This window comes from Vanessa tameamea, chromosome 12 (assembly GCF_037043105.1).
Source record: "Vanessa tameamea isolate UH-Manoa-2023 chromosome 12, ilVanTame1 primary haplotype, whole genome shotgun sequence".
NCBI classification, from domain to species: Eukaryota; Metazoa; Arthropoda; class Insecta; order Lepidoptera; family Nymphalidae; genus Vanessa; species Vanessa tameamea.
Genome location: NC_087320.1, coordinates 5004353 through 5019611, shown reverse-complemented (window position 1 = coordinate 5019611; position 15259 = coordinate 5004353). Strand labels below are relative to the sequence as shown.

General features: G+C 32.0%; 2 protein-coding genes across 2 annotated transcripts; one reads left to right on the top strand and one right to left on the bottom strand.

Moving 5' to 3' along the window:
* Positions 1–498: 498 nt before the first annotated feature.
* On the top strand, positions 499–2524 carry LOC113392946 (isatin hydrolase-like). The gene is made up of 5 exons (XM_026629581.1): positions 499–778; positions 1418–1539; positions 1770–1964; positions 2135–2311; positions 2408–2524. The coding sequence occupies exons 1-5, from the start codon at positions 513–515 to the stop codon at positions 2512–2514; spliced, it is 867 nt and encodes a 288-aa protein (XP_026485366.1). The 5' UTR covers positions 499–512; the 3' UTR covers positions 2515–2524.
* A 101-nt stretch (positions 2525–2625) lies between these two features.
* Qin (qin) lies at positions 2626–13423 on the bottom strand. Its single transcript, XM_064216335.1, has 23 exons — positions 13337–13423; positions 13035–13134; positions 12676–12917; positions 12459–12540; positions 12245–12376; positions 12023–12177; positions 11864–11944; positions 11028–11294; positions 10865–10953; positions 10019–10185; positions 9482–9643; positions 9236–9307; positions 8623–8775; positions 8094–8238; positions 7670–7804; positions 7108–7258; positions 6281–6409; positions 6106–6202; positions 5669–5856; positions 5363–5586; positions 4514–5285; positions 4158–4429; positions 2626–4072 (listed from the first exon to the last, which is right to left on the bottom strand). The coding sequence occupies exons 2-23, from the start codon at positions 13090–13092 to the stop codon at positions 2746–2748; spliced, it is 5100 nt and encodes a 1699-aa protein (XP_064072405.1). The 5' UTR covers positions 13093–13134; positions 13337–13423; the 3' UTR covers positions 2626–2745.
* Positions 13424–15259: the final 1836 nt, after the last annotated feature.

Below are 15259 nucleotides of genomic sequence, written 5' to 3'. Positions count from 1 at the left end.
TAAACTTTTATAAAATGTTAAAAATTGGTTTTAATATTTAGTATAAGAACTAATTGTGGTATAATAATACAAATAAAAGAAAAAAAGGTTAAAACTAAGTGTCTATTTTATTGTATACAAAATATAAATAAAAATATTGTAAGTATAATTGAATCAGTTTTATTTTATAATAATTTGTTAACTAACATCGAAAGAAATAAAAACAATTCAGTTGTCCTATCTATTTTTTATGAGATTTATGATTGATCTTACTTCGCTCGGTTTGGCGCCATCTATTAGAATATTTATCAATATTTGGGCGTAACCTCGTTACCTCGCTTAACCATTAGTTCACGGGCTTGCCGTTTTTGTCGATTTTGTAAGTGATGCGTGCGATTCTCAAGGGCACTTAGATCTTGTAGTCCACTTAATCAGTGAACTAACCTCCCCTCCCGCTTTCTTTCACTTTTCCGTCACTGTAACACAATTTTAAAATTGGCCAGTTTGTCTTGTATACATATAGATATAAGTCAATGAGTAATTATTATGAGATTATATTCTCTGTGCTACAACTAACATCAGTCTTAGACAGTATGGCTTACTTTACTGTTGTGTTTGCCTGTTTGAGTGGGTACCTTTTTTTAACGGTTTTGGCGAATACAAATAATATTCTATTTAACGGAGATTATGAATTTATTGATTTAACTTATCCGTTTGATAAAAATACAATATATTGGCCGGATTCAAGAAGTTTTGAATTTACAAAAAAAATTGGCGCGTTTCAAAATGATGGCAGTTGGTAAGTAGGTATTTAGTACTTCTACATATTTATAATTCTGACATGGGTTCAGGATTGTTTGTAATTATGATCAGCATAGTAGGTAAATATGTTTAAAAAATAAGAGCTTTTTTGATGTGAAGGTGTTGCAATCCAAGACAAAGAAATAAACACTCATATCATCGTAATATTATCGGATTGTAATAGTAACAACGAAAGTAGACAAGACTCTTAATTAAAAAAATATATTAAACAATAGCTTACAAACAAAACTTGTATTCGTTGTGTAGTTTTACGTGTACGTGTCGGTCAACATGATTGTTTTCGTTAGAGTGAGGTCGAGTTCGAGACTTTGTATTTGACTTTGTTTAGTTTATCATTAGGTAGGTTTATTCTAAATGTCTTACTAACTCATTTTATAATACTGAATTATAAATAGAAACGGGTTATATTTTGTTTTCTTGGATGTTATAGAAAAAAGTATGACTTTTTTACATTAACTTTTGGAAGAATTGTTTTCGGCACATATTATTAGTTTCAGACTACTAGATTAAGTAAAATCTCTTTAGTTTGTTCAATTAACTCTGCAAATATGTGATAAAAAAAATAATAAAACTGCTATTTACTTGGCTTTTGAAATACTTTTTAAATTGTTAATAGGTATGCATCTAACGAATTTAGCGCAGGCGAGCATGGTGGCACACATATTGATGCACCGTATCATTTCAAAGTAAATGGCAAATATGTCGGAGATATACCTTTGGACAAGTTAATAGTACCACGTACGTTTTTTATCCATTTTACAATTTATGAAATTTATTAAATGGAAGATCAAGTTGTTTCGGTTTATTGAAGAAAATATTTTTACTATGTTTAATGCAAATTAATAATCGATTAAAGATATTTGCTATCTTAAGGGTTTCTAAGAGTGTTTTTTTTATATTTCGAAATAATAATCGTAAGTTTAAATTTAAGTTGCACACGCTAATAATTTATTTTTAAATATTTTCAGTTATAATACTAGACGTTAGTTCAAAAGTAAATAATGACTCCAATTTTGTGCTGTATAAGCATCATTTGGACTATATGCTGAATGACAATTTTGGAAAGCCCTGTTTTTTAATATTTAAATTCGGATGGAGCAAGTTTGCTGGTGACAGAACAAAATATTTAGGAGTAAATAAGAATAATACATTAAATTTTCCAGGTATGTTTGCCATTTTATAAACAAATTTCTTAAAAAGTAAGGTTAGTCAGTAAGGATTATTCTTTCTAAAAACAGAAATGTATATATAACTGCCATTAGTGCTTCATATTTTATCAGTGTTTTAAATTGGTAATTTCCTGAACATACGATTTAACTCTGTAATGTTATAGGATTAAGCGAGGAAGTGGCGGAATGGATTACATCATCATATAAAAACGTCGTAGGATTAGGTGTGGACACAGCTTCTGTCGATCCTGGTTCAAGTACTGATTTACCAGTACATAAAATAGCTGCCAAAGCCGGCTTGTTTAATGTTGAAAATGTGAAACTAGATCAACCTGTTCCTGGTATGACCATTATAATAATTAATAGCAAACTCGTTTTATACAGTATGTTTAATACTTTAAACAACATTATTGAAATAATTTATTTGTTGTTCACAGAATATGGCTGTACAGCTTTGATATTGCCAATGAAGATTACTTGGGGTAGTGGAGCGCCATTGCGTTTGGTGGCTATTTGCCCAAAACAGATTCCTCTTAATTTTTAATGTCTCTAAAGACATGTATGCCATTATATAAATATTTGTGAATCTATTTATAATAAATATTTAATAAAAAAAATATTGATCTAAATCATTCTTATTTATAAAAAAAATTAATATTTTTTGAATAACTTTAATTTACAGTCAGTACTTAACAATATGAAAAATAAAACTAAGTTATACCTTAGTATCATTATGATGTAGGATTCAAGGTTTATCATTAAAAGAAAAAATAATCTATTCGAATTTTAAAAACACATTTTCTTGAATGAGTTTTTCGTAAACTAATTGTCCATTATCGTTTCTTAATTCAACAGTCGGTATGACGTTAGTCGTGTCAATCAATTTCGCTTCAAATGGTCCTTTTTCCAGAAATGTATCAATAAATTTTTCAAACAATATTTTATTTTCAAAATCAGGATTAATTTTTACACCATGTAATGAAGCAGTTATTGTTACAGGTGGCAATCTCGTGTATTTTTTGCTAATTTCTCTTACATCTGCTAAAGAAATAATTTCTATGTTACCATAATCAACATATTTGACTTTTATACGATTCTTAGCTTCGCTATATTGCAAAATTATTGCTCTATACCATTGACCATCTTCAGGAAATAAAGCTAAGCAAGCTTTATTTTCGAAAATACCGTTTAGTGCAGTCATTTTACAACCTTCATTTTGCAATTCTTCAAACATTTCATCGTAAGCTTTGGTAGTTTCGTCGTCATGAATTACGCCTAATTCTAACTTGTTTATTTCATTAAGAACTGTAATATTACATGTAAACTCGGTCTGGGTGTACGGTGAATACGACATAAAATTTCCATTAATAGATTTTTTATCATCTTCGGCCATAATACTATTCCAATCTTTGCCTTCTAAGGAATTTAGTTTAGCAGAAGTTTGCGAATCGGTGGACTCATTTTCTACATCGTCGTACTCAACAATGTAATCAGGCCCGGAATCAGTTTCAATACTTATTTCTAACTTTTTATTTTCTTTCAATTGTGGCGCAAACTTACGAACAACCGCTTTAGAACCATCCTTGTAGACCGCCATTTCGAAGTCGACTAGATGATCATTTATCCAAAGTTTGTCATATTTTAGTTCTATAGGAATAAGGTCACCAATAGGTTCCCCACTGACTTTCACATAGCACTGTTTCTCGACTATTGATTTGTGTATATAATCTAAAGATTGTCTATCCCATCGTTTTCCAGCAGGGCGAATACGATTTAGGACACATTTGTGTGCTTGTATGGGAATTTGATATAAAACTATACTTTTTCTTAGATTTTTAAAACTACAGACTTCTTCGTTGCCATAGTCAACGTAATGTATTAGACAGCTAGAAGCTTCTTCGTTTACTTCTAAAACTCTGCCTCTGTAAAAACGATTATCTAAAAAGAAAAGAGCGATACATGGCTCGCCAACGGTCCATTTAACATATTTCGCCTTGGGATCTGGATTTTTGAAACGAACATCAAGTGCTTTTCTTATCAAATCCAAGGTATCTTGCTGTGAGATATCATGTAAGTAGATGATGCCATCGTTGTCAATGTATCTGAGAATAAAAAATACAATAAAATATGGAAGAGTATTAGTTATTATTTGCTATTAAAAATAAAATGTAATTAAAATCAACTTACGTTGGCATAGCTGTGATTTCATTACTGGGTAAAGGTTCGGGAGGTAGCCAGTCTGATATAAAAACAGTGTTTGAATTGTTGTTATCCGTTTCTATCTTTAGTGCATCATTGTCGATTGGAGTAGATGAGTTACTGTCTGACTCAGTATTAATTTTAAGGGGTTTTAAAGGCATTGGTTCTATTTGAATCCAATCACGCACAGACCCAGTAATATTAAGAAAAGACAGCACGTCTTCTGTAGTATTTAAGGAAGTGTTATCGCTGCCACTTAGCTGTAAAAATGAAATAAATAAAAATAAATTGTCAAAACATATAATATAATTAACATTAATTATTTATATTCATTAAAGACTAACCTCTTGACTCTTATCTGGTATTCCCAAGCCTTGGTCAATGATTTTTTTGTTTAGACATCTCCACTCAGAGGTATTAGCCTCGAGTGCACCACCCTGAATCGTATGGTAGACCCATAATTCTACTGGCATACTTTTGCCTTTAAATTTTCCGAGTTTAGTGATGAAAACTCTTTTGTACGCATCAAGCAATTCTTTTAAATATTCTTTTGTGAGAGAAGGCCACTCCTCTCCGACAGCGGGAACTACTCCACTTAGATGGCACATAACGGCAGCGTCACCAATTGAGGCAAATTCTTGAGGCATTTCTCTTAAACTAGAGACTGGAACAGTTTCAACGCAGGCGAAGTCCGAGTAAAACACTTTCGCGTTCGCATCATTTATTTCCAAGATGGCTGCCCGACGCCAGGTTTGCGACTGGCTGCATATTGTGCAACACCTGTCTTCAATCTTCCAATCTCTTATTTCTTGAGTTTTCGTTTTAGCGTAGTATTTTTGTATGTCATCAAACAACTCCGTGAATATTTTCTGCTGATGGACGAGCGACACATAAATAAGCGAAGGTGATTGATAATTTAATATTTTTACTTCCAATCTTAATGGCCCCTTGTCTTTCGCGTCGAGGTCCTCCTCATTTGGTTTAATCGGTTGTATTTTTAATGTCGTATCGGTATCAATTTTAACAAATTTAGGTTTAGGTTTTGGCTCATCTAGTGGGCATTTGTTCGTAAAGACTAACTCATCAATTTCTGTGTTTTTGTTAAACATATATAATCTGTAAAAATGTAAAAAATATACATACATATATTTTCTAAATTTATTTACTCATGTATGAGATAAAAACTAGATTACCCAAAAGTGACAGCAAATTTATTTTTAATCATCTGGGTGTTAATGCATATTATATTTTCTTCATCACATTTATCATATAGCGTGACTCCAAGCGAATTTCTGTTGCGGCTTTCCTCTACGTGTAGTTCTAAGAGTCGCTCCTCGAATTTTTGCAGCAGCGCCACCGAGGCCGGGCTCCACTTCTTATTGAGGGGCGTCACTCCGGCCAGATGACATTCGGTGGCCTGAACATGAGATAATTGAATATAATACAAATTTTAAATCACGATAGAGACCGGCGTCGGGTCAGCAGAGCGAGTGACTCACGAGCGCACGCAGCACGGTGAACTTGGGCAAGATGCGGCGCAGGGCGGTCCAGTGCAGCAGCACCGTGGCGCCCACGTCGGGCAGCAGCACGCGCACGTGCATGCGGCCCGGCAGCTCGCGCACCAGCGCGCGCGCCCACGCGCCGCCGCGCACGCCGCGCTGCTCCACGTGCGCCACGCACACCATGTCTGCGACACATATCGAGCGAGTCACATTTATGTGATGGGTTGACGACGAAATCGTTGAAAACGTACGGGGGCATACTGTACTTAGTTTAAGTGACTGTGCTACTTTTTTCTGTACAAAATTATCACTCTTTTTCATTTCCTGAAAACCTCACCTACAGTAAGAGTCAAATTATAGATACAGTACTCATATGAGCATGATCGGTTTGCGGATAAAGTTGGATGTTTTTTGCAATATTAAAAAGTACTAACCTTTTTCAGGTAAGTAAATACTACCACTGTTCACGCTCAAACTATACTCTTGTTCTAAATCTTCACACAACTTTTCGAAAACGTTTTGTAGGTGTCGCTAAAATACAAAAAGAAGAAAAGTAAAATGTTTTATAAAAATTAAGTTCCAATAAATTAATATAAAATTGAATCTTACCTTCCTGACATAGAAATTATCCGGACTTACTACGTGTGTTATGTAAACTTCTTCAACAGCATTCTTTTGGAAATCTTTGTTATTTATAAATAATTTCGGTTTTTCGGAAATTCCCATCATCTTGGGGTACTGGAAAGGACGAAATAATCACGTCATTAACAACACTATAGTCTATTCCAACCGTAAAGGACAAAAGCCAAATAAACAATATTTGACAACGAATTGACGCGATATCATTAGTCGAGACCTTGAATTATCTATGATATTCATCATGACTTTGTAAAAAATTTGCGCTTTGAACGTCGACGAAACTGTTATCAGACTTTAAAGTTTGTCGAAGAAACATTAGAAGTAAAATTAAAGTGGATATAAGTAGTTAAGTGGAATAGTGCTATATTTTAAATACTTACATATATATTAATCAAGGGCTGTGTTAACGCCATCTACAATCACACATGAGCGTCTGAACGCCGACGATTGGAAGTGATTGAGAATGAATGACGAGGGAGGGGGAAGGGCGTGGGGGGACAACGAGAGAAACGGTAGCATCGGCCAGAACCATTACGAATTGCATGTACTAAATACATGTCATTAAAACTGATACGAACAATAAACGTTTTTTAGTTAATCCAAAATTTAACTACTCCGATATTAATATAATACTTCGAATCGTAAATGTACAGGCTGTTAGTAGAAATAGTGCACAATATAGCAAAGGCATGGAATACGTAAATCTAAAATTTGTTTATCTTCATTCTTCTTCGATTGGAATAGACTACAGTGTATTTATGTCGTAAATTAAATCATCGAAAATGTCGAAAACTCACGGGCAGCTTCTCGGGCAGGCGGGCGCGACCGTGGAAGGCAAGTGCGTGCGCCAGACTCTCGCCGTGCTCGAGCGTACTCACGTCCACGTCCAGGCACGGCGCGCCGCCCTCCGCCGCGCGCACGCGCCGCACGTGCAGCACCGCCTGCTTGCTGCGGGGAGACGACTCATTACTCTGTGAGTCTCATTATCATCATTTGTCACTCAGTCTGTTTGTATGGAGTACTACCATCATGGACCGGTTCAGATCAGACCGGATCGTTATTTTAAATTCTTAGGTTCGTTTATAGTTCTTTAAGTAATATTGTCTATGACACGAATTGGTAGCGAGTTCTGTATTTTGGTTTCCGTTAATAAAGGACATTTATTTTATTTGTTTATAATAAGGAACAGGCCAAGTGGATAAATATATTTTGTCAACATGTAACTGCATAATAACTTGGTATATTATAAAAAAAATGTTTTACTATAATTTATATATAAGCCAATTTATTTCGTTAAAATAAATAAATATCTATCAGTCGTCGCGAAATATACATTAAAATAAATGATGTTGAACTTACTTGTCAATAATGTTCTGTATGAAGAATGAGTCATCGCTGGTCCAAGCCCCGTTGATAGGCTCACAATTAGCGAGCGAGCAACAGATAGCGAACGGTGGAGGAAACGCCACTCGGGCGGGTGGTATTAGACGTAACCTTAAAAAATAGATTGCGTTTCAAGATGAAAATTTAGTTCTGTAATGTATATTCAGTTATTAATTATACAACAAAAGACTATTTCAAGAGGAATAAAGACGAACAACTATGACCTTGATTCCACATTATATAATTGGCCGAATAAATCTTGAATAATCTATGGTATTCATTATGAATTTCAAAAAAATGGATTCGAATATCTGCGATGTTATTATCGGAGAGGAAGTAAAATTAAATATATAAGTTCCTATGAAGAATAACATTGTGTTAAAAATAAAATCTTTCTCACTTGTCAATTGAGACGACTTCAGTGCTACCGAAATCGATGCAGAATACATGTAAGATGGGTTTGTTAACGTCCCGCCTGTCGACGCTCATTACCCGACATCTTTGCCACAAGTTATCTGCTTTATTGAAAACTAGATAAATTTTGCCTGTAAGAAATATAATAAAATCAGTTGTTTTTATAAGATATATGTATGTACTGAATTTTTAATACAGTATTATTTAAAAAAAAATAAGTATTTTTTAATATATATGTCGCAGGCAACTAGCTTAATAGGGTAACTTGCTTTAGATTATACTTTTTTTAAATTGGTTAAATAAGCCCGCCTCTCGTAAGTCTATTTGGTTTTCTCGGTCTGACCCCTAAACTAGAATGCTCCGTTCCGGAGATATCGGTCAAATGAATATCGTTATTCTAACCTTCAAATTAGATTGTTTATCAATTTGAAACTAAGTGGCCTTTGGTGCTACTGTACACACAGCACGTTCGCCATTGTGCAGGCGGGTGGCGGGCAAATAAATGAATATACAACCTTCGGCGACGTGCGCGAGCGAGGGCCGCGGCAGCGACACGGCGTTGCGGAACTCGCGCAGCAGCTCCTCCACGCGGGCCTGCAGGCCGGCGCGCTGCACGAACAGCTTGTGCGGGTCCACGATGTGCGACACGTAGATCAGCTCCTGCGAGCCTGCCGCGCGTTATAAATCACTTACTGTCTCGTCGGTACATTGAGGAACTTGGACGGCGGCAGATCCTGAGTTCAGATGAGGTCAGCGAGCAAGTAGCGAATTCATGAAGTAAATTGCAAACATCGATTAAATAACTTTCCTGCGCTATTTTTAACGATTATTTCTTATTGATAATTTAAATGTGCGATTACGACAATTTTTTATTGTTAATATTTTGTTTAAGTTACTTATTGCGAAATAATTTGGTTCATCTTTATATATTAATAGCGTTAGCCTATTTTTGTCCCAGTGATTATGGGACGATAGCTGCACATAACGAAACGGTTATGGTCTCATTTTGAAGAGTACCAGCCGTAGATGTGCAGAAAATTAAAGAGGATTCTTGTAACTTGTAATGTTTTAATTTATTGCAATCAAGCTTATATTTATTTTTATATAATATACAATGAGTTTATTTACCTTCGAAAAATGGTTGCATGAGTTGACTGTCAGGAAATGCAATAGCTGATTCTCCTTTTAACTTTTGTTCATCTAAAAATCAATAAATTAAAAATTATAATTAGTACATAAGAATGGTACCTTAATTTACTCATAAATTAATAGATTACCAGTAAAGGAACATAAAAGCATGAAATAAATGAGACAAAATGACCAATTAATGACCAGTCTCAATAAGCAAACAATATATTTAAATTATAAACTTACAGGACTGGTAGCTCTTGTTCGAGGAGTCACTTTTCATTGAATTCAAGGAGGTACAGGAACCACTTTTGCTGCGGTACTTTGGTACTTTTGCGAGAAATGTTGCTGTTTTCGAGTTATCTTTTTCAATCTTAGGTTCTGTTTGATTGGACAGTTGTCTTACATCTGTAATCAAGTATTTAAATAATAAACATTAAAAACCACTTTAGGGAAGGCTTAAAAAGTAACATTTATATCTTCAAATAATGTAATGGACTTGATATATAAAAACACAATCGATGGAATCTACTGAGCAATATATTTACTACAAACAGGTTTGCAAATATTTATGAAATTATCCTACAAAATTTCTTTGATAGAAATAGTATAATGTGTTAAGTAATCGACCAGATTTATTATATTGAAATTATAAAATTCAAGTGTTAGTGTATGAATATGAGATGATGCAAATTAAATCATACTTATTAATTTAATGCCAAGATTGTCATGTCATGTCATGATGAGTCACTTTCATATTTACAAAACTGTATAGTTTTTTACCTCTAGTAATCTCTGGTGGATAGACTAAAAACGTTGGAGCTTCTGGTATTTCTTCATTATTCTCGCTTAACTCTTCAGTTGTGACAAGTTTATATTTTGATGCCTCGTTTCCTTCTAATTGTATGAAGTTGTCTATTGATATAAATATGTCTTCATTGACAGTTAAACTGTAAAAAAATATTAAATTTGCTGGACATTAATTTTTCTGTTAGTCTGTAAAGCAGTATTATTAAACTATTTTTCATATAATGTTAGATTTTATAATCTATACCTATAACAAACTCAAACTTTAGGAAGGCTCTGGTTAATACCTAGTTAGTTGGAGCCTAACATTTAGGTCTTGTATATCATCATTCATTTATACAATTATATTATTATCGAAATATACTGTAAAACTAAATGACTTCAAAAAGGATTGGGACACCAAATGTACTTTTTTTTAAGATTAAATTAATTATTATTAGGTTAGATAATTTTTTATTATGATTTTTAAATTTGTACCTGTATTTGATAATAGAATTATAATCTAAGTTCCAGAGACTAGTGCTAACATACAGAAAAGGAAAATATATAATTATACGCCGATTTTCGATGTTAACGTGTTAATAATTCGTATAATAAAGTTTTTATATTTTTTTCTCTTAAGAAAGACCTACTAATATTAAAAACGATCATTTTTTTCAAAAACTCAAGGTTTTGTTGTGTTTTATAATGTTTTTATGAAATTGAACTGAATTTCCATAGCAATGAAGATGTCTTTTAATGAAATATTAAATTATATGAATATTTCAGGAAATGTAGATTTTTCCATAATTATAACATTGTTTTACTTTGATAGTATCTTACTTTAAATTTATTTCGGATTCATCTCTGTGTAAATACCATGGTATTTTGGTAATCTGTTTAGCATCTTCTAAGATAGCAGGCATGTTTATCTACAAAGAAATATAGTTAATTTGTTAATAAATATTACTGATATTAACTTGTAAAATTAATCATTATGATTTACCTCTTTCAATTTATTAGGATTCAAAGAATTTATAGCATTTAATGTACTATTTGCTTTCTTAAGTGCATCAGAGATGTCTTGTTTCGCCTTTTTCAATGAATCTTTCTCATTCAATTTCAACTGTAGCACTTTACTTGTAATTTCATGTTTTTTGTTTTGTATAATTGAACTGAGTTTAGAGAAATGTTGCTCAATATTATTGATCAATGTTGTGTATTTATTAGAATTACTTTCATCATCTATTTTTGTCAGTAAATGTCCAATGTCCTAAAAATGTGATAATATTAATAAAACTATTTATAATATACATAAAATGGGTTTCATTAAAACCTTTTTAATGGAACCAAAATATGATTTAAAGCATATTAAATTATATTAACTAAAGAAACCTATAGCTTGTCATTGCATATGTCTTTCATAATATTTTTAATGATTTTTTTATGTAACTGATGCATACTGAATCCTCTCTGTTGCCTTATAAATTATTTTGGGATGAGACATGTTGAACTGATTTGTGTCACTTTTATTCGCAAATACAGGGAGATGTGAGATCTGATAACTCTCGATTGCATGAGGTGAGTGATGACTATCCACCTCTTAAAGAGTGAGGTTCAAAAGCGCCTCAAGACCTGACAAGCACCACTGATAGAACCTTTGAAGGTTTGACACATGTTACACAAAATTTTACTTAGCGATGTGGTGGAATAAGCTGCTAAGAAATTTACAGGCCGTTAGTTACTTCACTCTATATTTTATGTTCTATACTGTATCAAATATTACATTAAGTAAGAAATAATGGAACTAGGGGTTAAACAGGAGCTATTATCAATACTTACAACAGCAGTTTTACTTAGTCTTTTAAATACTTCATCCACTTTTGGACCAATATTAGTTAACTCGGTCAGAAACTGTTCATTCTGTAAAAAAATATACTGTCACATAACATAGTTTACCAATAGATATTATCAATATTTGTTTTAAATTACTATCCATACCACTTCTTGTATTGCTTCAACGTCATGGTTTTTACATGACTTTTCACCACCCACCATGAAACAGTCCATACAAATAGATTTTGAACAATTCTTACAGTAATAGTCCAGTTGTTTCTCCTGATGTAATTTACAATTCTTTTTCTGTATATTTGCTCCTATAATAAAACAATCATTTTAGTTATAATATTAAGATTTTACATATACATAAATGTTTATCATTACCTATGTTACAAAGCACATGATTTTTGAAAATAACAAAGTTCTTGTGACTTTTATTGAAGCAATTATTACAAACTATGATTCCACACTGTTCACACATTTTAAATGTAGAAGAGTGACATTCCACACATTCTCCTGAAATAAAATTGATATAAATTAAATTATTGTCTTTATTTTGATATTATTATTTTATTTGTCCAAAATTTTACATAGGTACCTTGTTTGGAAGTGTTATTTTGTAGAATACCTTTCATATCTATGTAACATTCATCAATTTTGGCTTTTTGTTCTTTTGTGTCCTGTTGTATAAATTATATTTTATATAGTACACAATTATATAAAGAAAAAATTATAATGTAAATAAACAGAATATACAATTTGTTTAGTAAAGTAAGAGTATTAATGTTTTATAATAAATACACTTTGTTTATCACCTCAATAGTTTGCATGGTTAGCTCTCCAACCAAAAATACATTGACAGGAAATATGCTATACAAAGAAATCTTGTTCTGCATTAATAGAGCCAAATTATTAGTGTCTACTTGCATATCCTGGTGGCATACTTTACATTCAATAGGCTCTGCAAATTTTACTATGTTACTAACACAGTTTTCACATAGAGTGTGCCCACATGATAGAAATAAGGGTATATTAGATTTCGTTTTTGAATCCAAAGCTGAAATCGAAAAGATATTTTTACACCAAATTATAAGGACTCATATATTAGTTTTAATTTTGTGTTAAAAGATTTTTAAAAAGGAATTTTTGATGGAACGGTACAAGGAATGCTTACCTTTTAAAAAATAGCACTGACTACAACTCGGACAAATTTTTCTTATTTTTGCGTCCATCGTATCTTTTGTTTATTGCTATGGCGAAGTTGACGTGAAGAACTGTATGAAAAAAATAATAATATGTTTAACACTATCAGCATAGTTTACTGAATAGGAATATATGAAATATTCAAGTTGATTTCGTTTTAAAATTATAACAAATGGGAATATTTGTCAACAAAGATGTCGAATTGTCAATATTTTGTTGTTTAGTATATCAAACGTAATAGCAAATGTAGAAGAATAGCCGGTATAAAACAACCTACCCTCAACTAAAGAGTAAAAACTATATATCTTGGCAATATATTAACTTTCATAATTACTCAATCAAAACAATTGAAAAACGTTTTTATTCCATGAGTTTAGAGTGAGAGTTGCCAAAAGCGAAAAATGAGACAAACTAATGACACTTCTTAGTTCTTATATCAAATTATATTGCATTTTTAATACTGGTGAAAAACTGTATGTATTGATTATAGTATTGTACCATTTTCATCTTTCTCTCACATAAAATTACCAGTCTATAGCCTATTCCAATTTCCAATGGAAGTGGGAAAAAAGATAGACAAACCTTAGATTTCATGCGATTTGCTAATAATTCAGCTATATTGTGCACTACTAAGAGTTTATGATTAATATATCTTTATTTATAATACAACACTATTTACACTTAACCACTTATTTCCAGTTTAATTTTACTTCCAAAATTCTTATAATAGTTTTTATTTACGTTCAAAATGCCATTTTTTCCTAAATCCATAATGAATATCATAGATTAATCAAGCTCTCGACCAATGTAATCGCGTTAATTTGCTGTCATATGTTGCTTAATTGGCTTTTTTCTGAAATGGTCGCAATAGAGTATAAGAATATTTTGTTATAGGTACGAATAATAGGTTTTTTACTTTATTTCAAAAGTTATCAAGAGTTACATTTAAGATGGACTGTATAATATACGAGATGTTAGGCATTAAATAAATTAAAATATAAAGGTATTTAAATAGTGTACGTAGTAATGTTATTGAATCGAGCGTTTTCTTAGTGTCTAATAATTTAAATATAATTAAAATATATTTAGCGTTTACCGTCTAATATTCAAAGCTAATGTCACAATTAATTATATCTATAATTATATATTATGAATATATAATTATATATTATGAATATATAATTATATGAATATATATATTCATATCATTTTAATTTTATTAGGTGTAGTTTTGATTTTATTTATCATGAACAGCGACTTGGCCATTGAACACATTAGCTTGAATAATTTAGAGTAAGCACCGACAAGGTTGATAAAAGAAATATTATCTACAATTATAATTATGTCATCTTATTATAAAGATAATAAAATACGTCTACTCTTAGGGTCGCCAGACGAGCCACCGGCCACAACTAGTAGAAATACATACATATGTCGGTGGCGGCGCGGATTTTTGTGGTTGCGGTCGGTGGCTCGTGTGGGGCGACCTTTGGAAATCATCCAACATTCGCCCAATCATTAAACGTTAAATAACTTCCCGTATCGACTGTTTTTGCAATAAACGTGACATAAAAAAACAATCTTATTAATTTAATTCTTTTTGTATATTATATTTTGTACTTTTATTTAAAGTTAAACGTAAGCGTTGCCATATGATTATTTCTAAGCTTTTCCATTATTTTTCATTGATATGAACAAATATCTGTTTCTTTTCGTTAGAAACAAGATTTTATAATTGAAAGATAAATTAAGCCAACTGTCCACAAAGAATAAATATATATATTTATTCTATTACTTATATTAGGCATACTTATATTTACTAGCTTGAGTTTACAGGTGTGCAATACTCGCTATTCAAAATTAGTTTACGGTTTATTTAGCTATTTAAGTATATGCATTACTATATCGTCATCAAATAAAAGAGTTCACAATTTTCGCATGTTTATACCGATGCCGACATTTATAATAAAAAAATACACTTTTCTATATGTCTGTGTACAGAGACGTATCAAACTATGCTGGGACCCTTGGGCACCTATGAATTTGGGGCTCTTTTGGTAGATATTTACTACCATGTACAAATACTTGGCTTATGGCCAGGCCTTAAGTTTCAGCCTTTCAAATAAACGACGCGGTAATTTTCGTAAATTCTTAGGAATCTAATTTGCTGTACAATCTTCTAGCTATTTCATAGTA